Source organism: Micropterus salmoides, unplaced genomic scaffold (genome assembly GCF_014851395.1).
Source record: "Micropterus salmoides isolate LMB-PRFRI ecotype aquatic unplaced genomic scaffold, ASM1485139v1 Ms_hic_scaffold_15, whole genome shotgun sequence".
Classification (NCBI taxonomy): Eukaryota; Metazoa; Chordata; class Actinopteri; order Centrarchiformes; family Centrarchidae; genus Micropterus; species Micropterus salmoides.
The window spans coordinates 9,088,879-9,115,458 of NW_024040596.1; the positions used below are offsets into that span (position 1 = coordinate 9,088,879).

At 39.6% G+C, this 26,580-nt stretch overlaps 2 protein-coding genes and 1 pseudogene across 2 annotated transcripts; 1 reads left to right on the top strand and 2 right to left on the bottom strand.

Moving 5' to 3' along the window:
- The first annotated feature begins 243 nt into the window (after positions 1–243).
- Positions 244–1,191, top strand: LOC119903922 (olfactory receptor 2K2-like). Its single transcript, XM_038720222.1, has one exon. It carries the CDS (start codon positions 244–246, stop codon positions 1,189–1,191), a length of 948 nt encoding a protein of 315 aa, XP_038576150.1.
- A 4,474-nt stretch (positions 1,192–5,665) lies between these two features.
- On the bottom strand, positions 5,666–6,612 carry LOC119903672 (olfactory receptor 10H4-like). The gene is given in 2 exon segments (XM_038719896.1): positions 5,666–6,549; positions 6,552–6,612. Coding segments are annotated over 2 exon segments (945 nt in total).
- A 9,007-nt stretch (positions 6,613–15,619) lies between these two features.
- LOC119903921 lies at positions 15,620–20,102 on the bottom strand (annotated as a pseudogene).
- Between the last annotated feature and the right edge of the window lie 6,478 nt (positions 20,103–26,580).

Below are 26,580 nucleotides of genomic sequence, written 5' to 3' on the forward strand. Positions count from 1 at the left end.
GACTGTACCATTTTTCTGTACTGAACTTGAAATGAACCACATAACCATGTAAAATGAACACATGCGCCGTGGACAGGTTTCATCATTGTTTACCTTTGAAGTGTCAGCCAATAGACACCAGCAATAAAGACGAGTGAGTCTCTAACAATCACCAATAAATTCCTGTTTCATTTCTACGCAGCTTGACAATTGTCTTTAAAATACTGTGTATCACTTTGGCTGTTTTATTGTGATTTCTACAAAATGAATAATTCATCTAGTATACTTCTATTTTCACTGTCTGGCGTGAGTGTGACAGTGACTTACAGAGTCACACTTTTCTTACTCACTTTACTTTGCTATTGTACAATTTTGGTGGTAAATGTGTCTCTCATTTTAACCATAATATTGGACAAAAACTTACATGAACCCATGTACATTTGTTTGTGTAATCTGTGTATCAATGGACTTTACGGGACTGCAGGCTTTTACCCTAAATTTGTTTCTGATCTTTTGTCTGACATTCATTTAATATCGTATGCAGGATGTCTTTTGCAAATTTATGTCATATATTCCTATGCAATGGTTGACTACTCCATTTTAGCTCTCATGGCCTATGACAGATATGTGGCCATATGTCGACCACTGCAGTATCACTCTGTGATCTCTGTGCAAAGGATTGCTGCGTTAGTGAGTTTTTCCTGGCTTGTACCTCTGTGCGCAGAAGCCTTGATGATATCGTTGACATCCACACTGAAATTATGTGGCTCCCACATACAGAAACTCTATTGTGAGAACTGGTCAATTATTAAACTTGCTTGCAGTTTAACGGCAGCAAACAACATAATTGGATTGTTTTTTATTTCTTTCTATTTTGGTCATGTTCTCTTCATTGTGTGGTCTTATGTGTGGCTGGTAAAGACAGCTTTAAAATCAAAAGAGGGCAGGAAAAAGTTTACACAAACATGTGTGCCACATTTGTTATGTCTGCTTAATGCTTCAGCTGCTTTGCTTTTTGACCTTATGTACGCTAGATATGGATCAACGTCTATGGCACAGAGTGTAAAGAACTTCATGGCTATACAATTTCTCATAATTCCACCTATAATCAACCCTATTATTTATGGACTGATACTGACTAAAGTTCGAAGTAGAATGATATATTTGTGTATGATGGCAGGTCAAAGGTTTAAATTGAAACACCAGGTTTGATATGTCAACAATTAAGTATCACTGTATTTGGACTAATCACATGGTTGTTCTGTGTTTCTCCAGACTTGTAGCTTTATTGTCAGGCTGTTGCAATGATAATGATCTTTAAGCTGTTATGTTGCTCACTCATTGAAAAACTCAACACAATTGTCAATACTGTTGGATTTATCTTACTATTTTTCTGTTTTGAGATTTAACATTTCTTTTCGTGTTTGTATCAGCAGATTGCTAAATCAGTGATTGTATAAAATAAAAAAATAAGAATATAAGTGGCCTTGCAAGTTTTAAAGCAGACTGGAGCATTTCAGAGTATATGAACCCTTTTTCAGGTCCCTGAATTTACATAACTTCAGTGGTCCATGGTATGTAGGTAACTCAGGTATGATGTGCACTCTTAGAGATGTGTCATTTCTTATTTCTTATTGAACTGATATTTTTGTTAGACCCTGTTGAGTCTTTATAATTTTAAAAGTTTATTATAATTTAACAGCATTGCCATATCATTTTATACTGAAAAACAAGGTATCTTGGTAAGTTTTGTCATTATTTATTTATTTGTCATTTAGAGCATGATTTATTGAGTGTTAGTAGCATAGAGTGAGGCTCTCCTTTGTGTCCAGGGCTGGGGAATGTGATGTTCAGACAGCTGATGAAATATTGAGCAGAATTGTATTTGAGATTTGAGTTGGCTTTTATCTTTTATAATTGAAAAGTGCAAATCAGAATTTTTATGGCTTACTAGCATGAGCACAATAACATTTGCTGGTTTGAGTGTTACTACTACTACTGCGTGATATAAAGTATAAAGTGAAACTGAATATGTGAGAGGCATCTTCATACCTATTCCTATTGAGTAGAATGTTAATTGGAAGGAATAGAAAGTGAATTGTGTAAATTTAAATGCAAATTAAAGTAGTTTAAAGTAGTAAAAGATTTTACAGAAACATAATGGGAAGTAGTTGGTAGAGGGTCAGAGACTGAGATCCTGTAAAATGCATGTATGATAGTTGGTCCCAAGAGCATAAAATCAACAAACAACAAGAGCATAAAAACAACAAACAAAATGTGATAAACAAAAGGAAAATAAAAAAGTGAAAGGACAACATTTAAAACAAATAAGAGAAAAAGAGTGGTAAAACAACTAGAAATAAATTAGCTAAATGTAAAATCCTTCCTTAAATCCTTAAAGCCTAGTTAATTGCAAACATATAAAAGAAATAACAAATGCAGAGTTAAACTAGTGCAACTAAAACAGAACAACTCTACGCAGAGCACAAACAAACCTTATTGGATAAGTCTTCAAGAAGCACCAAAACAAAAGATTAAATCATAACATTTAATCTTATAATACTGGTGTCTCTGTTACTGTTGTGGAAAGTGTCATTTATGTTTTCTTTGTATTTCTAAATCTTAGAGAGTTACTTTAATGATATTGTAATCTGAGAAAACATGAAAAAAGAGCACAAAATGTTTTTTGGATCAAAACGAAGTGCTTTTGTAAATACACACACACACACCTTTGAACAAAGTTACATCTCACCCTCCTGGGACAAAGGCATGGGGAATTCCTTCCATTGTGGTGAGAAATTGCTCATTTGCAGCAACCCAATCTAAACCAACCCTGTCTATGGCACCTCCAGCAGAAAGACCATGAAATGGGACTAAAGGGCCATTAATTAAATTGGCAAAACAAATGAAGAATCTAATTTAACTAGACCTGCAAACAGATATCAACGTGGTCCAAGCCCCCCGATGCAAACTACACTCGAATGCACACAGAGGCGATGCATGTTAGACCTGCAGTCCCACGGGTGCGGCACAATTGAAGGTGGAGAGCAGGGCCCCATTTCAGAAAGCAGGCTTAGTAAGTACTCTGATTTAATTGACCCATAGTTGAGGGAAACTAGGTTTTCTGTTCCAGAAAGAGAAGTGATTTAAACTGGGAACATAACCTGCTTGCTTGCAGATTCTCTTCAATAAACCCTGACTTTCTCTCTGAGTCCTCCCTCTTACCGAGGCAGACAAGCTGTTTCATATCTTCATTGATTCAATCTGTATCAAAGTGTGTACTGAGATTACTGAGTGTACAGAGGTTTACTGTATGTTACTGTTGTTCTTTGAACAGGAGCTTTTGCTTTCTCTTTCAAATTGCCCTCAGCTCAGAACAAAACCTCATCATGTCCTTCTTTTTTTAATAACACTGTGTGCACACAATACAGCTGTCCGTGGAGCTGTAGAATGTAGTTAGAAAGTAATATAATATAAGCAAGAGTGTAGGCATTCAACCTGTAATTCAAGACAGTCAGTATCTGTTTGCATTTACCTATGCCAACAATGTACATTCACAAGATGAGCCCAAGGGTACACTGAGTCACCTACAATATTTTGTTGTGCCTTACACAATGATCTCAAGATCTTTCATTTCCAAAAGGTCCTCTCCTGATACAATATGTAAATTAGTTACCTAGGCTCTCCCTCTACTTGTTAGACTTACACAGTGGTCCTTCTCAAGGCTTTGGCTGTGAAGGGACACAAAGCTTCACTAATGAAGGTTTAGTTGTATGAGAGTGTGGTCCAGTATTTGAGAACACATTATCTGGTTCTGCAAGGGTCCTTACTCTCACCGGAGTAAAAGCCATATTAATGGCCAAATAAGTCAGAGATGAAGACAATCTGTTTATTCTGATTATTGTCCATTCATGCACTAGGGTTTCATGACTATAAATCATCTTTCATACTCTTCGTACATGAAATATTTGAAAGATTTGCGCAATCTGTTCTCACTCAGCGCCATAACTCTTCTTACAGGCCTGGGCAGGACGTCCACTTTGCCTAAAAGGCTATATTACAGAGACACAGCTATATTACACAGACATACTGATTGTTAATACCAAGCTATTCTTATAATTTTGGTTATTAAATGGGATCATTATATTATTTAAAAACTGTCAAACTTAATGAAGCTGCTTTGTGAAGCAGCAGCGACGTTTGAACCTTTTTGACAAGTTCCTACACAATGTATTCAAACAGCGACCTTCGCAGGAGTGAACGAACCTTTGAATCATAAACCCATCTCTAGTTTGTGATACTCATAAACCATTGTGTTTATGTTCCTAATATTTTGTCCACCCCATGCATACATGTTGACCAAAAACCAAATTTGGACAGCACATCAGCCTAACCCTTGGTCCACAATATTTACCTTTACTTTCCCTGTGGAGTCTACGATGTAACCCCCACAAAGTCATGATCGACTGGCCTAAATATGTGAAACCATTTTATTGGATGTTGAACCTAAGTCACGTTGGAAGTAGGAGGTCACATATATTCACAGTCACAGTCAGACAGACTGAAGAAGAGCACCATATCTTTCATCCATGGCTGTTTACGCAACAACTCATTCCTGTCTACCGAGCTGCCATCATGCACCCACAGAGGAAGACAAACATAAACTAGAGAGACAGATACATACATTCATATATATATAACCTATGCATTCATGCCAATAAAGCTGATTTGAATTGAATTGACAGAGGTCAACCTGGAAACCCGGAACAACCCGGAAAGACAAAAAGCAACAATGCGTGGCCCTCAACTCATAGAACAATGGAGCTCTATGGAATATGCGTGCTTTAAACAGACAGACATTGGATGTGTTGACAGTATTAAATATAAAGTTATCTCCAGCATTATCCTTTAATGCATTATATAACATAAGTTGCAAAGGTATCTATGGTTTTGTGAATTGCTGTTTCCCGAATGAACTCAGTTGCTCATTTCTCTTAAAAATAAGAACATGTGTCTCCCACACAATCAAATCAAAAGTATTTAATTTTTTAGGTGGCTGTCAGGAAAAGTAGCCTGAGGTGAGTTATAGAAATCAAAAGCAAATGAATCATTATAACTCACACCACAAAAGAGTTTACTTAGTTTATTTTAAGCCATGCACAATATTTTACAATATCCCTATTGGGACTACTTATAATATATCTGGTAGGGTTTACTGAGTTTACTGTGAGCTTAAAATACTTTACACAATAATCTGTAATATTGAAATGCCTCAATGCCACATTTCTGACAGCCCAGTTCCCTGGTTTGATTGGAAAATGTTGATCTGAGCTTGATCCAGATGCACATATGGTCAAAAAGCAAATATGACGCACATGTCTGCATATATGTCCTACTCCACTCTTTTGACTTTAAAGCTGTTATTCTACGAACAAAACATATGGACAATCAATAAAAAATGTATTCCCATATTTGAAAAATACAATGATAAACCTAACAATACTAATCATCCTACATATTTTACCAATTCTCTCAATAGAGTTTTTCTATGTGGGTGACCCATCATTCCATTTTAGAGATTGTTTTCGTCACAATAGCTTAACAGAGAAAATATACAACTCTGGAGAAACACACTAACGACACTGTGTTTGTTCAAAATATAGTGGTATTTTAGTGGTTACACATATCAGACCCTGAGTGTCAATTTGAATCTCTGACTTGTCATTATACACAAATACATCATTCTTTTTCGAATTTGAGTCAGTTTGAGTCCATATATAATAGGGTTGAGAATAGGTGGAATTATGAGAAATTGTATCGTCATGAAGTTCATTAAATTCTGAGGCACAGATGCTGATCCATATCTCGAGTACATAACGTCAAATAGCAAAGCAGCTGAGACATTAAGCAAACATAATAAATGTGGCACACATGTTTGTGTAAACTTTCTCCTGCCCTCTCTGGATTTTAAAGCTGATTTTACAAGCCATACATATGAACATACAATGAGGATGAAATGCCCACAATAAAAAGAGATAACAATCAATCCAACAATGTCATTTGCTTTTCCTGAACTACAAGAAAGTTTTACAATTGACCAGTTCTCACAATAGAGTTTCTGTATGTGGGAGCCACATAATGTCAGCGTGGATGTCAAAGCTACAACCAGAAGCTCACAGCAGAGAGGTACAAGCCAGGACAAACTCACTAACACAGCAGTCCTTCGCACAGACATTACAGTGTGATACTCCAATGGTCGACATATGGCCACATATCTGTCATACGCCATAAGAACTAGAATAGAGTAGTCAACTTTTGTACTGGAGTATAAAACAAAGACTTGCAAAAAGCACCCCGCATATGAGATTACATGAATATCAGACAGAATATCGAAGGCAAATTTAGGATAAAAGCCTGCAGTTCCATAAAGTCCACTGATGCACAGGGTACACAGAAAAATGTACATAGGTTCATGTAAGTTTTGATCCAAGATTATGGTTACAATCAAACACACATTTACCACCACAATTAGACCATAACATAGTAAAGTCAGTAAGAAAAGAGGACTCTGTAGTTGACAATTGAACTGAAGCCAGACAATGAAAATAAAATTATACTAGATGTGTTACTCATTTTACATTAATCCTCCAAAACCAAAAACAGTCAAATTTACAAACAGTATCTAGAAGACAGGATAAAAGTTAAGATTAAAATGTTTATCATTAGCTAGGAACATGTCCTGTGTTTGTTGGACATGACATGCCCAAACGTTTTAATGTTACACAGTGTTTGTGTTGGAAACTGATGGTTTGTAGTTATAGAGAGCTCCCACTCTACTGCAGGTGTGTCATCGACTGGCAGCCTATAGAGGTTAAAAAAAGGCTAACTTCTGGTTACTTAGGAACATTTAGGGTGACTCTGTAGTTGACTGTTGCTCTGAACTTCCAATGTGCCACTGACAGTTAGTTCAAAGGTTATTAAAAAAAGAAAGAAAAGTAGCCCAAATTGTTTAGTATTTTTTATTTTGATGGCAAATGTTGATAAGGCAAAAGAGAATATAGATGTCAGTGGTCCTGTTCTTAACTTCTGAAGTTTTGTTTGCTTTGTGTGACTGTCAAATCTCAACCGGTCTCCCTGTCTTTCCAGCAGAGACACAGAGAATCAAACATAGTTGCTCAGTTCTGCCAGCACCGTGGTAATGCACTTCGCTATCCATGCTACGCTGGGTGGTGGTCAGTCAGTGTCCCCCTTGTCCACCCCCATGGTCACATACATGGCCAAAAGGCCACACCTGGTGCAGTCCTTTGTTGTTTTTGTATGTGTTGTAAAGTTGTTTTGGTTGAGCTATGATTTAGAGTGAGCAGAGGCATACGATTGACCCCTCATCCCCCCACACCACTAAAACCAAATACAGGTAACACTTTTCTTCAAGTCCCCCTATTTAACATTTATAAGCAGCGTACAAACATGAAAAATTGGTTATAGCACACAATAACGGACATCTTTAAGTGTTTATTAATGTACTATTTGTACTATGTACAAATTACTATTTTTTCATTAATTATCTGTTTATACACCAACCTCTACTTTTGGGTGCCCACAGGAGGTGACATAGTTACTGATAAATACAATTAAAAAAGACACTCTAACCATTTGTTAAACGTTAATATACAGCTTATGAATGCCAAACAAGGGAACTTAAGGTAAAGTGTTTCCAATATACAATAGATTGATAGAGAAAAACTAAAAAGATTCATGGGATATGATGGCCTGTTTCATTTGAAAGGTAGCTGAGGGGTTTTAATATTTTGGAGAAGTTTGAAACTATGATAGTATGACATAATTATATACAGTGAGTGTCTTGTAACAACCCCAATGTAAACTGTTTGCTAACATGTTCATAATAACTTCATAAGTACGAATGTTTATGTGAAAAAAGTTACATAAAGCCTTTTTTGGCTCTTTGCAAAATTTGATTAATTAAATGTAATTTAACTTAAGGCAGGTTTTACTGGATTTTTTGTGTCATGATTTAAACAAATATCTGACCACTATTAAATCAGTTAAACTGCAAAGAAACAGCATAGTTGTTGTTTCATTACTAAGTATATGAGTCAATTGGTGTGAACAAATATTAGAAACACCTTTCAATAATACAAATCAATAGTGCCACAAACTCCAGCCTCCAGAATGACCACAAAGTTTATTCAACTCCTCTCTGAGTCCACAAAAACTGAATGAGAAAAACTAAAATGTAAACAACTCAAAGTAAACGTAGCCTCTTCAGTTCTTACAGTTATTATATATGTGGAATCTACATCAAACTGTGTATCCTTTGTTGTTGTTTTTTTAGGATGAATCATTTACAAAAGACAGAGATCATTAAATGTTTAAAGAACCATGATGAAACAATGCATCACCCTAACCTTTTGTTGTCTTTATGCAATCTTAAACAACTGGTGCGAACTTGAGTCACTTTAAGTCCATAAATGATAGGGTTGAGAACAGGTGGGATCATGATAAACACCATGGCCATGAAGTTTGACCTACAGGTGAAACTCAATAGCGGCCTTCAGCTCTTCTGCATTGTTCGGTCTTTCATCTTTCTCTTGGCAATGCCCCATAGATTCTCTATGGGGTTCAGGTCAGGCGAGTTGATCAGGCCAATCACAGTAATCCCATGGTCATTGAACCAGGTTTTGGTACTTTTGGCAGTGTGGGCAAGTGCCAAGTCCTGCTGGAAAAGTCAGCATCTCCATAAAGCTCGTCTGCTGAAGGAAGCATAAAGTGCTCTAAAATGTCCTGGTAGACGGTGACTCTGGACTTGATAAAGCACAGTGGACCAACACCAGCAGATGACATGGCTCCCCAAACCAACACAGACTATGCAAACTTCACACTGGACTTCAAGTATCTTGGATTGTGTGCCTCTCCATCCTTCCTACAGACTCTGGGACCTTGGTTTCCAAATGAGATGCAAAATTCGCTCTCATCAGAAAAGAGGACTTTGGACCACTGAGAAACAGACCAGTTCTTGTTTTCTTTAGCCCAGGTAAGACGCTTCTGACGTTGTTTGTTGTTCAGGAGCGGCTTGACAAGAGGAATACGACATTTGAAGCCCATGTCCAGGTCCCGTCTGTGTGTGGTGGCTCTTGATGCAGTAACTCCAGCCTCAGTCCACTCCTTGTGAAGCTCCCCCACACATTTGAATGGCCTTTTCCTGACAATCCTTTCCAGGCTACGGTCATCCCTGCTGCTTGTGCACCTTTTTCTTCCACACTTTTCCCTTCCACTTAACTTTCTATTAATGTGCCTTGATACAGCACTTTGAGAACATCCAACTTCTTTTGCAATTACCTTTTGAGGCTTTCCCTCCTTGTGGAGGGTGTCAATGATGGTTTTCTGCACAAATGTCAGGTCAGCAGTCGTCGACATTTTTCAGTGGTCTGCATTGTTATAGTGCCTTTCTAGTCTTCTGACTATTCAAAGCGCTTTTATACTACGTCACATTCACCCATTCACACACAGGCTAGGATGCCAACTGCTCATCAGAGCGGAAATAACATTCATATGCATTTACACATCGATGGCACCAAGGGTGTCACTTTGTGCTAAAAAGCGGTGGGTACATTTAAGGGCTCAGATTAGGGGTGCAGTGATGCACTTGCTCCAGAAATGTGAACAAAGCAAGAAGATATTAGAATAAATATTCACTACTGTGATATATGATCTGGGAGGTCTGGGAGTAACCCCCAGCAGATTTTGAGCATTAAACACTTCATTTCCTGCATTCTGGAGACATTTTTTTTCCGGACCAATTTATGGTTGAAATGTCTTTTATATAAATATAGGGAAACACAAAATCCAGGTGTAAGGTGACAATACAAAATATAAAAATATAATGTAATATAATCTAGGAATCAGCAACTTGTTTTTTGGGGGTTTTTTGTTTTGCATATTCTTTTCTTAGATATTTACATTGCATTGCATTCTTCTTATTGTGCAGATGAACTTCTCAAAGCATTCTCCTTTGTTATTTAACATTTCTTGTTGCAAGCAATTTATCAGAACCATTTTAACAAATACTTTCAAAAAGTGGTGGGGACATGTCCCCAGCATCCCCAGTATAAATGACACCTATGGATGGCACAGCCTTCAGGAGCAATTTGGTGTTCAATATCTTGCCCAAGGATACTTCCACATGCAGACTGTGGGAGCCCGAGACTGAACTACCGGCCTTATGATAAGTGGGTGACCGCTTTACCCCCTGAGTCACAGCCGCTCCAGACTTTACTATCCACTCCTGTTTCACAACTAACTACAAACCTATCTGGATCTCGAACAGCCTGGGGCCAAAATATATGTATGATCTGCTTGAAGAATATAAACCTACAAGGGCTCTTATATCTTTGGGAAGCAGTCAGAACCGAACGCTGAAGAGCTGCATTTAGTGTTTATGTTTCGTGATGATTTTAAATGCAGCACAATTTACAAATCTGAATAATGAAATATGAATAAAGCCTATCCTTGCTTTGCCTTGTGGACCAGTTCACACTCCAGCAGAGTATATTGGAAGGCGTGGCACCTCTAATATGATCTTTTCTTCCATTATGGACTCTTTGGTTCTCTTAGTTCCCTCAAAGGTCAGCTCTGTTATAAAGTTTTGAAGTTGGTCAGTGATACACAGCTGAAATAAAATTTATTTTGCTTCCACTGAATCCAGTGATTGCATTCAAAATAATATATTTTGGTCAGATAGTATTTGCTATTTTTGTATTTTGCTCATGTGACAGATATTAATTTTTTTTTTCATCATGAAAGTTGGTTTTTATAAGTGTTGTGACTTCAGCTCAGTTAACTTTCTAAGTTGGCAGCTATAGCGTGCTGTTTTCAGCACCTGGGCCTCTCGGTTTTTTATCCTGCCATTTTTATCCAAATATGTATGGAAACTCTAAATGTACATACCAGATATGTTTTGCTAAATCATCAACTTCACAAAAAACATATGCTTTCTGTTTCTCTGGGCCTTTGTCATCCAGTATCTAACATTAGGGGCCTTCTCTCAGTATAGAGGGAGTTTGCACACAGTTACATGTTTGTTCTGCATGGAGACTGCTAGTCCCAGAGCATAACATCAACAACAGACTGATCTCCAGGGATACAGAGATGTAGTGGACTAATGACCCTGAGGCTTAATCATCATGTTTACTTTGAATTTCTCTGAGACATTGCATCACAATAGATGGGAGTTACATCAGCGAAAGTTTATAATCCTATCAATAACATGGATGTCTCACTAAAAACATGAGGTTGTCTCATAGGAAAAGTGTTTGTTGACGTCCTGAGTGTCTCCGGCCTTTGTTTAGGCAAGTTAAACTTTCATTTAAGTGTTTGGCTGTCTCATAAACACTGACAGTACTTAATAAAGACTATTTAATCTGGTGCAATAGAGTATAACTATGCATGGTATACTATAAATGCCTGAGAAGTACACGAGAATATAAAATATATTTAATAGAAAAACTGCATTTCAATCTTTGAGTTTTATAACAGTATGATACTCATATCAGTGCAATGATTTACAGTACATACCATATTTACTGTAACTCTGAGGTCCAAAACAAGGTGCAAGGCCCAATAAGGCGATAAGGCCCGTCTCACAATAACCGTAAAATAAATTATGGAAACAATTTCTATTCAATATATGTATGTATATAAATAATTTATTTTTATGTGTTGCTTTTCTTGTATCTGCTCCTGCACCACTTTCCCACCACTTCCGTCCTTACTGCTACCTCTTTCTCGTTCATTGTAATTTCTTTCATGTTTGTGATCAGCTCTTGTTTGCTGTTTTTGTGTTTTCTACATAAACATTTCCAGACGATTTTGGCTCCAACTTGTACTTACTGCAGTCAAGTTGGTGGAGACCAAAAACAGAGCTAAAAGCAGAGTGAATATTGGGACAAAAATAAGTGCTAAAGTTGCTCTGTGTCTGCTGGATGTGGAAGCCATCTCCAACATGTTCGCCAAATCCCTCCTTTCCAAATGTGAGTTAATAAAGGCAGTGGAAGACACAGGGGCCTCAGATAAAACGTCAATCACTTTCACCTTCGGGGAACTGTCAGTTAAAAAACCAACCAGCCAACACAGATGTCCATGGTCAGTTTTTTGAATACTGGTAAATCTACAAGGTACGATATGGGGTTGGATACAGTTGATGGCTGAGAAAAAAACTAAACTGAACTATCCATTTCCAGACTACTTGCATGAGTTTAAAAGGACTTTCTTTCTAGGATAGTACCATGCGCCACACTTCACTGCAGGCCATCTGTTTAAAATGAAGACTGTAACCCCCAACATCCACAAACGATATGTTTAGAATCTGTTAGAATTTATGGTGAAAGAGTGAGGATAAAATATTTGTAACCCTTTGATATCATAGAACTAAATATAAAGTTCAGATGATGTCATAACAGTTAACAAACTAACTATATTCTTCATCTTGTGAAGAAGAGAAAACTGTCTCTTGTCGAGTATTTAATTTACTGTGGGAAACTAATCTTGAGGTCACATGTAAAAGGACAGACCAGGTTATTAAGAATCCAATTTGTCACACAAAGCTTTTTTTATCCAAAGAGTCAAGGAGGAAATGTTCAGTTGGTGTGATCTGAATAAAAGTCTTGTTGTTAATGACAGGAAAGGATTTATTTTCACTTTGTTATCACAACTAACTGATTACAGCTGTGAACTTGTAATTTGACGCACAATGTTGAAAAATGTTATTGTTTGTTTTCGCTGTCTTGGTTGAGGAGTTTTTGATACTACATCCTTTTTTACATTCATTTTCATTGTCTGAACAGTCAACAGCAGGCAGACTGCTGCATGTAAATATCGCTGTGACCACCAGAGGTCAGTATAAATGTGGGAGTAACCTACTGTCCTTCCTTAAAAGGGAACTCCACTTTTTGTATACAGTCTATGGAACTCCACCGATTTCGCACATCAAAGTCTGTTTACAGGTGTTGGGGAGTAGGTTACTAACATAACTGCATATATTAAATAAATAAATAAATAAATAAACAACTAAAAAATTTAAAAGTTGTATAAAGGCTGCTGTGGCTCCAGAGGGACTTGTGTGAAGTCTGTGGGTGTGTGGAGCACTTTACCTTCACCTCTGTGACCCACTCCTTATCTCCTCTTGAGGCTAACAGCTCAAAGCTACTTGCCTACCTTAACCATAGACTGTAGCCTATTTAACAAGTGTAACACACCCCAACAAAGGGTTTAGAAGCACTTGAGCTGCATTGTGGGTAATGTAGGCGGCAGGTTTTGACAAAGAAGAAGGATCAATTGAATAAAAAAGACAATATCTCTGGATCTCAGGGTGGTGATGGTACAGTGGATAAGACACACGCCCTTTGGTGGTAGAGACCCGGATTCAAATTTACTGTGAGACGCCAATGTGTCTCTGAGCAAGACACTTAAACCCTAGGTGCTCCAGAGGAGTGTGACGTCAATTGTAAATCTACTGCATCAATTAGATTTTTTTTAAACTGTCCATCGTGAGTCTGACAAAGTTATAGGAGAACAACGCAAAATCAGTGGAATACTCTTATAATAGTTAGGCCTACAGTTCTAGTCAGCATCACGATCATTTCTGGGACATCTTAATTACAAGTTTAGCTGCTGTACCTACCCCAAATATCCCAGCTGGGTTTTCTAAATTTTAATACATTGAGACTCAGCAGAAATGATAAAGTTGCTGGATTGAGAAACCACCACAGTAGCTGGGCTAATTAACACTGCAGTAGGCCGACTGGGGTTTTGGTATTTTGGTCATACAAAACTGGATCATTAGTGGAAGTGAAGTGTTCAGCAAGTGGCTCAGAGTATTAGCATTAGCAGTTTGCATGAATGGGAGTGAAGTTTGAGTGAAGTGGTAATTTGGTACACTTTTTGGAAGATTACCAAGCAACAACCTACATTTCCAAAGGCTACTTTAAGTGTCGGGTGTGGCTGGGGTTTGATACCCAGCTTTCTTTCCCAAATTGCCCCTGAAGGCTGTGCCATCTGTGTATGAATGTGTGTGTGTGTGTGTGTGTGTGTGTGTGTGTGAATGTCCCAAATTACCTGACTTCACCCAGTATCAGCAATGTGTCCCATTAAAATCACATAAAAAATATTCACATAGAAATCTCTTGGAGACACTGATCTTATTTATAAAAACATACCATTTTTAATGAGGTGCTGTAAGCTCATCAGATACACCATTGATGTTCGACTGTAGTAAAATCTCAGTCGGAGAGCAGCAACAGTATTCAGTCCTCCTCCAGAGATTTCTCCTCTTTTTCCCTTACAATGAATATGTGCACTTCTGTTTGTCCGTCTGTAGATGGTGCCTCAGTATCACAAACAAATACACTACTCCTCTGGTAGTGAGAGAGACAGATTCCCCAAAGGGAACTTGGAGTGTTGGAGTAGTTTACATAAAACAAAAATAACAGTCACAGATATAAAACATATGCATCTCACACAAAACACAGATGAGGTTGGTTAAAAGTAAAAAAATAAAATACAATTGACAACTGAACAAATATATATTCATATCAGCTATTATACTACTGCATATAAATAGACTTTTTTAAGAAATGTCTTTCTGACTATATCTGTGCACATGAGTGTAGAATGTGCATTGTCATTCAGAAAAATCCTCCTCCTCTCCCTGCCTGGAGAGAAGTCAGTGTATATTTTAATTGCAGTGGGCAGGAATGACTTCCTGTAGCGGTCCTTATTACTGCGGAGCTGATGGAGTCTCTGACTGAAGAGACTTTGTTACCTGATCAGAAGTTCATGCAGAGGATGTGAAGCGTTTTCCATCATTTTCAGCAGTTTGTGCAACAGCCAATGTTTATTGCTGGTATACTTATTTACAACACGTTGGTATGCTCAAACTTCATCAGTTAACAGATGTTTGGCCGGAAAACAACATATTGACCCTAACTTACAAACAATTGTCAGAAAGTTATCTTTCCCAGTTTAAAAGTGGGGTGGTTTGGGTGAACAACATGAACAAGCAACACAGAACCACCACTAAGTGAAGTTAGAGAAAATTGACTGTATTCACATGTACATAGAGTAACTTGTTTTTGCATGTAGAATAATAACATAAATAGAGAAGGCAATGAAGGGTGTCAAGTTATTATCCATAACATTCAGGATTGTAGGTCTTGTGTTGTTCGTTTGTTGGCCAAATGTCCTGCTATGCAGCCTCACAATGTTGCCTGTGTGTCATTGCTAATGTCAAGTCATGTGTCCTGTCCATGGATGACTATTTTATTTTCACTGGTGTGCCAGACGGTTTAGATATTAGTGAAAACAATAAGGGCCAAACTTGGTATAGTTGGTCAAAAAACACAAAAAGGGTCCATCGCAACTGTGATATGCAGGGAACCCTTGTTCCTTTGCATTTTTTAGGAATAAATGCTATGCAAATGTTGGCACATCTGAATTTGAACTCAAGATCATGTCCTCTGAGACAGAGAATATTTCATCAACTGCTGCTTCCACGGTCAGGAATTTACTGTGAAGCTCAGCATGCACGTGTTTTAATCTCTGAACACAAACCACAGGGATCACAATATTACAAACCTTATCACTTTTATTCAAACTGTACACATACAACAGGCTTATCACATTAAAAAAGTAAAAAATAGACAAAAATGAGTATTCCCATAAATACAATATGCCTTTAAACTTAAACAGAGTCTGTGTTTGCTTGTAGGTTGCATATGTTCCAATAAAACCTCCACACATACTCGTATTCCTTCTGAAAACTAACAAAACAACACCACCACCACATCGGCAGACACCGTCAGATCTCATCTGCATAACGACAGTTACACAGAAAACTTTTACCTTGTTAGGTGAAAACATGACGGACGAGAGATGAATCATGTGCAGTGGAGTGTTGCCCTGTTTCCTATCTCAATCCTACATACTTATTTTAACCAGTGACGGAGATACCTAGTACATTCACATGGGAAATGTGAAATCTCTTGTCCACAAACTGCATTTACAGTATACTGTGAAGACTGGTACACTGTGTATTTTCTAGTATTAGTATGAGTGGATTTAAAGATCTCCTGGTTTAATTATTTAGTCAGAGAAATAAAGTAAATATATATATATAAATAAAATAGCCAATGTACTGCACGCAACAGCGGATTACCAATGGGCCCAAATCACTGGTTACTTTTTTGCTATTGGTGCTACCAATAATGTATTCACATGAGTGTTGAGTTTCTACTGCAATTTCAAAAACTACTCAGGTTTCAGAAAATAAAGGAACAGCCTCAATCCTGAATTTCACGTTTGGGTTGTGTTATTTTACCTACAGGAGCGTTTAGTTGACAGGCTCCCTTCTTTTGTATCGTTAGGTTTTCAAACTGATTAGTTGAGGAAATGTGGATGTCCATTTTCACCAACAATCAATCAGTTTTTTTTGTAAAAACCTGCTGACACTGTATAGTACATCTCCACTGCACTCTATCAAAATAAAATATATATAAGGCGACCTCCTTCCTGGCATTTCCATGATTACAACATCAAACATAAATGCAGAAAAAAATAAATGCAGTTTCTCTGTGTTTTCAAGGCTTGTGTAAAGTAGCACAGACACTAAAATAATGACTCATTACAGCCTCTAAAATGTTTAGTGTGCTTGTGAAATACCATTTAACACAAGTGAAATTATAAGGGAGTAAGGCAGATTCAGTTACATTGGGTAGATTACAGGCGTGGATGTGTACAGTCATCTAGATCGAGGATAAAACAACATTAAAAATCCTGAGCAACCATTTCCACCTCGTGCGGATTAAATCAGGATCCTTGAAATGGTGCTTTGGATGTCTTAAAAGCTTAAAAGGTCTTTTTGATGGGGGATCCAACAGCTGAGAGACCACACACACACAGAGAGAGACAAACAATGAGCTGTTGTGTCTTCATCTCAGAGTGGAGGCCCATATGTGTGTGTGGTCTCTGTAACTGTTTGATCCAGGTCACTTTGTCATGAATCAGTCACAAACACTTTTAACCTTTACCATAGCTGTGCAAACCAATACATAACTTCATTCACCTTCGGAGTGAACATTCAATACAGGAGCAAATGCTCAACAGTTTGAAAAAATTATAAAATAGGATATAAAAATTTGGATTTCTGGGCAGCCACTTGGCACATAATAGCAGAGTCACGAGTTGATGCATTATTCATCAGATTAAAAACAGGTGAGATTGCACTCTGCGATATCTAACACACATAAAGCATTTCAGTCTTTGCCTAAAAGCAAAGCCAGTACCTTAAAATGAACTTGTATAATCCAGGCATCCCTCATTAAGGATCAGAGGGTGTGGCTGCTGTATAGGGATCAAACCTTTAGCCTTTTTGTTGCAGCATGGACAGATCAGTCTTTTCTGTTCCGGTGTTTTCCACTGAGAAAGTCTCCCCAGGGTAAACAAGAAGTACATTCAAATTGTAATATTATGGATATAATCAGTTGGAAACAATATGTTGGAAATGTCACACTGAAAGTAAATTCACCAGTCTGGCATTACAGTCCAGGGACCAGTGCGGCCATTTACACCAGTTTATAATCCAAAGATGCAAAAGCCAGGAAGTGGGGGCTGTCTCTTGTTCTTGTCGACAAAACCCCCCACAAAGATATATATCGAAAATACATCCAACTTCTTTCGAATATAGATTAAAGTTTGGTTGCGAGTCCAAAAGCCTGATTTGCCGTCACAACCTAAAAAACACAAAAATCCTATTTTTATTTTTTTTTAAAGTGTCCCAAAAGAGTATTAAAAATGAAAGCTAATCGACCTCATTTCCATGGTTGTTGTATCCGTGGCCTTTTCATCCTTTAAACTTTACACCGTTGTCTCTCCGTGGTTTCCATTACTAAGGCGCTTGTAGAACCTCCGCCACGACTGAAGAGTCTTCCCGGACCAGACCCAGAAACCCGAGGTGATCCCGACTATCATGGTCATCAGGTATTTGATCATAAACACGGTGAAGTCCGGGGTCATGGGGGCGAAGTTGTGAACCGGGCAGGGTACGGCGAAGCGCTTGCAGGTCTGCATGTGCCAGGTCCGCTCCCAGTGCTCCCTGAAGGCCTGCTCATAGAAGTAACAGGCGATCACTATGGTGGCCGGTACCGTGTAGAGGACACTGAACACCCCGATCCGCACCATCAACTTCTCCAGCTTCTCCGTCTTGGTGCCGTCGTGCTTCATGATGGTGCGGATCCGAAAGAGGGACACAAAGCCGGCCAGGAGGAAGGACGTGCCGATGAACAGGTAGACAAAAAGCGGGGCCAGGACGAAGCCGCGGAGGGAGTCCACGTTGAGATCCCAACGAAGCAGACCCCGGTCAGGACGTCGCCATCCACCTGGCCCATGGCGAGGATGGTGATGGTTTTGATGGCGGGGACAGCCCATGCGGCCAGGTGGAAGTACTGGGAGTTTGCTTCGATGGCCTCATGGCCCCACTTCATGCCGGCAGATAGGAACCAAGTCAGGGACAAAATCACCCACCAGATGGAGCTGGCCATACCAAAAAAGTACAGCACCATGAAGAGGATGGTGCAGCCCTCCTTTTTCGTCCCCTGAGCCACAGTCCTGTAGCCGTCATTGTTGAATTTATCCACACAAACAACTTTATCCTCCAGGAAAAACCCAGCAGCGTAGGCCACCGCCACCATAAAATAACACCCAGATAAGAAGATGATGGGCCTCTCGGGGTATCGGAACCGCCTCATGTCCACTAAATAGGTGAGCACTGTGAATAAGGTGCTCACACAGCACAGGATGGACCAGATCCCGACCCAGAGCCGGCCGAATTTTACCTCATCCTCCCGGAAATACATGATGCCGGTGGGTTTTGTGGGCTCACACGGGGCTCCGCAGTCGCTGACCCCCATGAATCGGTAGCCCAGGTAGGAAGGCACCTCCAGCTGTAAAGGGCAGGAGAACTGGTGGTACGGGCTGTGCTGGGCCGGGCGTTGCTCGGGTCGGCCTAAGTTTGGGGGAAGGGTCACTGGATCGCGTGCATTGGGCAAAGACGGGGATGCCGGGCTGCTGGGTTCGGATGTGTTCTGACCAACGCAGATCTCACCGGCCCCGTGAACGGGGAAAGCCTCGCAGCGGAGCCGCTCCGGCCACTGGAAGCCGAATTTATTCATGAGGGCTTCACATCCCTGCCGTGCACGCTCACACAGGGACCGACACGGGGGGATGGCCTGCTCCAGCACTGTGCAGACCGGGCATACATGGAGCACAGGAAGAACTTTAAATCCGCAGAGCACTGGACCTTGACCAGAGGGTAGAACTGGTGCACTTCTAGTCCGGCGTCCTCCTGGTTCGTGTGGCCCAGGAGGTTCGGCATGATGGTCTGGTTGTAGGCGATGTCGGTACATAGCGGGATGGAGATGGGCTGGCAAAACCCGTGTTCTGGGATGGATATTCCACTCTCACTGTTGTAATGCTGAGCAGAACTAGGTAAGAAAGACAGCCCGCACACCAGCCACATGATCCGCAGCAACACGGAGCCAGTGGTGGACCTGGCCGCCGCCATAGTTGAGGAGGAGGGGGAGGGAAGGAAAAACTTTGATCCAAGTAGGGCGACTTGAAAACGGTTGAAAAGCAAAGAAAATCTAAATTAAATTAACAACATGTACCATGTAGTCCGAGTACTTAGAGTTGAAGTTGCCGTAATAGTCTTTTCCTCCTATTTTATGAAGATAAATCCAAGTTAAAACGTTCGTCATGTCATGACTTCTTGATGGTCTTTGTAAGTGACTCCAAGCAGTCCACTCTCACTCACAGTCCCGTGGGGGGGGGAGAGAAAAAAAACACTTAAAGTCCCATTTTCTTGAAATTATTCAAACCGAAATTGTTCCAGCGCGTTTGACACTTAAGCGTTGTTACTTTAGCGCAAAACAAGACACATTTAAAAGTTAAAAAGGCTCATATTTCCATCGTTTTCCGACCTGACTGAACACACAGCGTCGGTTCACATGCGGAGCGGTTGGAAGTCCAGAGGCTCGCTCTCCTCACTCCGTGCAGATTCCACCGGTTTCCAGGCGCCCCCTCCATTCACAAGACCACCCGACAGATCGCGGGGCGCCTTGAAACCGATGCCGCGTCTCAGCCAATCCTAGCATTTGTTTTCCTACAGGACTCGTTCTTGATTGGCCTTTACTCCCTAGCGAAGAAAACGTGTTACAGTAATTACATTACACCAGAGATTAGACAAAAATTAATACTTTTTTTCTGGTTTGGTTTTCAAAAACAGTTTGCCTGTGGTTGGGTTTTTATAAAGAATTTAAATTTCATTGATGACAGGTAAAATGTATTCCTCTACTTTTGTTGCATTTATGAAAAAACAAGGGGTGGGGGTGGAAACAGCATGATGGCATCACCCCAACACATTACCTACTGTCATCAAATTCTTCTGTTAATTAGATTAATTATTCCTCTCTTTAGATATTTCTCTTCCTTACTTTTACTGAATAGTTCATGCTAGGGAATTTATTGAAAAACAAAGCAAACCGTGCTTCTTAAAAAAGGAATGGTAACACGTACAATAAAGCTTAAATTAGAGTGTTAAAATGTACTGCTCGTGTAGAATGGCACTGTTGCTTTTATTTAGAATAGCACAAAGCCTATAGATTCTGGTAGGAAACACTTAAAATTATAAATAAAGTGCATAAACACAGTCCCCTAGTTCCAGACCTGTAGTTACACCCCATATCTCAAATATGTTCATCTTTTTCAAATAGTTAATGTTAATGAGGTGACATGAAATGGTAAATAGGTATGACTATCAGGCATGCACACAGTAAAGCCAGATTACCCAGCTGTTCACTTTCTAATGCTTGTACAAAATCAGGATAGAGCAAATTTTTCTATTCCTTGCTTTTTCCTTTCTATTTTATCATGCTTCATCTTCTATGCAAGCAATCACTTGCTGTAGTGCACGTGGTGGTGTTCTCTGTTCCGAACAGAAAGTTGTGTTTGTGCCTGTTTCGTTTTAAGCTTGAGTTCTTGAGCTCTCTCCATCTCCTCACAGAATCTCCTCCACACACAGTCACTCACTGTGTGCAGGGCATGTAAACACATTGCAGCACAAACCATGAAAAAAACATGAAACCCGAATGGATTCCAGCAACTTCACCACTCGACCACTCAAGTACCGCAAGTACCTGTTGCTGTTTACTGCTTAAAGGGTTTCATTGCAAACAATCAAGCGCAGCTCCTGAACTGAACATTGTGGGAATAAACAGCAACAACAGTCAAAGCAGCGGTAATTTGGATTGACACCATGATCGATCTGCCCACAGGCGAAGTGTGGGAGGTGTAGGAGCTTCCTGGTGGCCTTGCTGCATTTGGTGTGTTTTCTACCCAGAGTGGGATAAAAGAGGGTGGGGGTAGTTTGGGGTGGGGGAAGGGACAGGAAGAAGAGAGAAGGTTGAAGAGGGCAGGGGGAGAAAGAGAAGGAGAGAGAGCAGGAATAGAAACTGAACCAAAAGGAAAAGTCAGTAGATTTACTCGTTGTAAACTGACCCGTAAAAAAGAAGAGAAGATTGAAACAGACCAGTAGGCTAATCTGAATTTCTGACCTACCGCATCTAGAAACTTATTCAGGCAAAATGCCATTCCTAGCCCTAAAGAGTCTTTGTGCCGCCTGTTGACCATAACACTACTCAAAAGACTGGAAAAGTGGGTTGGACTTCACAGTCCTCCAGGGCAGATACTTTTTCTCATTCAGCAACTAAAAGCAAATCAACATGACACGCTCTATCCCCACAGGCTCAGTCCGTGGGCCTCTTTTATTCAACCTAAACATGCCATTAGGTCAAATTATAGTTTTAGTTAGCTCTGTCACCAAGCAACTACAGGCCCATAACGATTCTCTTCACATGTACATTGAATAAATAACAGGCTGTTCCTCTAGCTATCCATAAAAACAAAGGAATAAAGGCTAGTGTTGAGTGATCATCTCCACTCTCGTGTTGTAATCATGGAATTAGATCTACATTTAAATATCCACATCAAATCATTAAGTGTGCTTACTATTAACATAGTCCATGTGGTCCATGCTCCCCCCTTCCCCCCTTCCCCCCTTCCCCCCTTCCCCCCTTAGCACACTGGATCTCTGAAACTGAAACTTCAGCTCACTCAGAATGCTGCTGCTATGGTCATAATAAAGGCAAAAAGAAAAACTGAACAGGTCACACCCATTCTCAGGTCTGTGCACTAGCATACATCCATCTGTTACCACTCTGGTGTCATCTTGTCTGCTAACCATTTCCAGAGTCCAAATTTTACATAGGGAAGCAGCATTTAGTCATTGTGCTCCACAGAGCTAGAACAAATCCAGAGAAGGTTAAAGACTTCCATCAACTTTATAAAACATTGATTATAATTACCTTTAAAACCAGTTTAAAAACATGTACATTCTCTACTGCCTTTGGCTGAACTTTAAGTACTCATTACCCACTTTGCACTTACATGTTTGTTGAATTTATTTATTTTATTTCTCTTCTTCTTTTTCTCTTTTACTTTAAAATGTGTTTTTATTTATTTTTTATCTAAGGTGAGTGAAATGTGCTATATATCTCACCTTTACCATTATAGCTGAAAATGCAAAGTCACATCAAGGCAATTTTAATTTGTATGTGTGAATGTTAAGTTTGAATGGTTGTCTGTCTATATAGGCTAAAATTTGTTAGCTCTGTGATCCCAATGTAGCCGTCCTGCCTCTCACTCAGGGTGTTTTGCCTCAGGCTCGCAAACAACCCTGCCCAGGATATGATTGAAGGGATTGACACTTGCTAATAATGGAAATCTGCCTTGGGTGTCCACACGTTTGGTATGCAGCTTGGACATCCAGGGCGTCTGCTGTTGGAATCCAGCTGTGGACCTTGGCAGATACGGGCCTTTTTCAAAAGTGGTTTTATAGATGAAATCAGTCTAAAACCTTATTGGCAAGGTGCAACAGGATGACCTCATCTGCAGCTGTGACGTTTACTATCTATATACCCAACCTGTGTTGCTAATACAATCAATACACGCTGACCTTAATTTCATACCCAGCAATATACTGATTACTGGAAAGCTGTATTGATGTATTGATGAGGAGGTTGGTCCACTGGAAACATATTCAATGTGCTTTTTGCACTTAAATAAACTGACCTCATCAGGGTGTGGAGTTGTTCGGAGATATGGGGGTCAAATATGTGACCTCTTATGAGTACATGAGTATATGAGCTGTATGCCACGAAGACTATGGCTGGGAGCTTATCAGTCTGAAGAATGTGTCAAAGTTGCTGGCCACTGCTTCTGATTAGAGGATTGGTTTTAACTGGTTGGGTTAAGCCTCGGTATGCAGAGCTGATGGACAGCTGTGTGATAATTAAGGACTCCAGCTATTGAATAAGACTGGTGTACTAACAACATGTACTAACACTGATTTCCCAGACTACTGATAGATGGATGTATGGGGTTTTTTTGTTGTTTTTTTGAGGGGGCGGGCGTCTTTACATAAGGAAAATTATTATTTTGTCAGTTTTAAATTGACATAAGATAAGATGAGAAATAATTGTATTCATCCTGGAAAAATTGTTGCACCAAAGATACTCATACATACATTGATTAATTTGCACAACAATAACTCAAATCATATAACTGTGTAATTCAGATGATAATACCAATATATAAAATTTCAGGTGATGGTAAAGTTGGAGGTCAGTGAAAAAGACGCCTGACAGTCATGTACATTTCGGATTTATATGGACATTATTTATATTGATATAGCTACAACAGATTTATGAAAGATACCTAAACGTTCAGCTGTAGAAATAACACTCATTGTAATTAGGCACTTCAGAAGACTACAGGCCACTAAGTGGGGGACCACTAATTTGGAGGATAAGTGATGATAATATGAAACTGTTATGTAAATAGTTTGCTGGAGTTTGATGATTAAACCTGCTGGTACATTTTCAGCAGTAGAGTACTCCCACACAGGCACAAACATGCCAACAAACACACTTTGTTCAAATTTACAGTTTATGATTGAGGCAAGATGATGGTGTTTTGAATGGGCTTGAAATTATTTTGATTTCTTTCTCCCTGCCTCTCTCGCTCTCGCTCTCTCGCTCTCTCTCTCTCTCTCTCTCACACACACACACACACACACACACACACACACACACACATTCCTCGTTTCTCCCTGTGGTGTAAAACGCAGCAGTTAGTAGCCACACCAGGTCAAATGGACGCACTTCATCGTGTTTAACTGTAGCTGTTTGTTTATCCGTGTGTATTTATGTAGATGGTGTCTGCAGTGGTCAAGCAGATGTGGGCAGTCCAGCAGGTTTCCAGACAGTCAGTCACTGTTTGAACTGCAGTCTGCTGCAGCTGGACATCTGCTGAAGAGGGGGGGAAGTGTTACACAAACAACAACTAGATTTACAGTAGACCAAGGTGAAATAAACAAAACAGTAAAGATTTTGGATTTGGATTGCGCTCGCTCAGTTCAAGGATAGCCAGAAGCGTGACCGCCATGCAAAGTATTCAAGCTACCGTGTGAAACCCAATACTGAACAGCTATTTAGATGTGGAGTGGAGGTGGAAAAACACAAGCCTTTTTGTTTGGTCTGAGGATGGCTTACAGGACATTTTGGCTGACCAAGTTGGTCTAACCAGCATTAAGTGTTTTTGAGGGGTGAGCAAAAAATTTACATGCATCATGTCAGTTTATGCTCATGCTTATGTATGTGAATGTTTTTTGTTGTTTCTTATAAACCCATGCAACCTGGGCATATTTGCATGAGAAAACAATAAAACATCACCATCATTTGTCTATCCATCCATTGATAACGTGGACTTTATATGACTACTGATCATTTTCCAGAGCATACCCTAGATGTATATGCTGAAAATGCAACGGTGTGAGGTTGTACTTTTGGATGCTTACTTTAATTTTGTTTGCTTTAAGTCTGGTTATGTGAAATTAAAGCAGCTACAATGAATATTTTTATATTAACAGTGGTTCACATGACGTGACAAACATGCACGGAGCTCTTAGAATCTGCTGCTGCCAATAGTTTGAGGGAGCTTAACTTTGAGCTCATTGTATAACAACTTTGTTTTAGTTCACTCTCTTTAGTAAAAAAGCTCTGATAAAGACACTGTACGCTACCTGGCCAGCACCAAACAACAGACAGACAAAGGTGGTGATTAGCTACTGAACAAAGTGTATCATTTTAGAGAAAAGCACAGGCAAAAGGTGAGTGAATATATTGGACCTTCATTCCTCCGGTGGAGTCAGTTATTGCAGGTGTTATTAAATAAATTAGAAAAAAAATAAGTACAATCATTCCCCAAACAAAAAATAATAATAAAAAGATAATAAACGTGCTGAAACATGATGGGAAAATGCGGGGCGTCAGTTACCTCAGACTCAAGATAGATGGCAAAACATCAGGATGAGTGACGGGTGCTGAATATGGTAGCTTTGAAGCCAGCTGTAAAAGGTGCAACATACACTTACTATATCTTCATTAAGCTCTTTCCTGGCTGGTTTCCGTGTGTGTGTGTGTGTGTGTGTGTGTGTGTGTGTGTGTGTGTGTACGTGTCTGAGTTATGGGTTGGTATTTATATATAGCATTATAGAAGTATGTGTGGGACACTAGTCTGAATGGGGGGAGGGAGATCGACCTTAAGAAGTCAGCAGAGAGAGAGAGGAATGCAGGCAGCTGGTTTGTGTCTGTCAGTGCAACACAGAGAGCCTACAGTACTGCACTACTCATATATACACACACACACGCTTAGACACAGTGATGAAAGAAGGATTTATTTGGACCAACAGAGTGTGTGTTCGGTCCAGTGGCAGGCAGCAGGAAGCCCACTGGCTGACATCTCAACTGCTTGGACAAAAACTCCATACGAGAGTGTGTGGCCAGAAAAATCCATGCAGTAAATTACACACAAAATGTTGGAATAGCAATAATAAAATACACTCATATGAAATACAATCAGAGTTAGCACGGTGTGTGTGTGTGTGTAGGTCAGTCTTGTATTTATGCGGCTCAGCTTTCTGAGACTAGCTAATCACCTCACTAGTGCTGCAAACTAATGGCAGTCAGAGACACTGACAGTGTTTTTCATTGTTTAGGCTCTGTTCTCCAGCACGATTTGAACGCATTTGAATTGCAACAATAACAATTGGGTATAAGTACTGATTTTTAGCTTTAAATCAGTTATCATTAAGAACATGTGTTAGGATCCATTTATCAATAACAACAATATGGAAGGAATTATCAGATCAATAATATCAGAATATATAATTAACTAGACTAAGAGTCTACAGACATGATAGCGGCACTGTTAGGCTGTGCTTTGAGCTACATGCTAATGTCAGCATGCTAACATGCTCACACTGACAATGCTAAGATGCTACGCACACATAATGTTTATACCATGTTCATGTACTTAGTTTAGCATGTTAGCATGCGAATGAAAGTTAGTACAATTAAA

What these genes read in the sequence shown, in the direction of transcription:
- LOC119903922 (XM_038720222.1), top strand. Translation starts at nt 244, where the DNA reads ATGAATAATTCATCTAGTATACTTCTATTTTCACTGTCTGGCGTGAGT.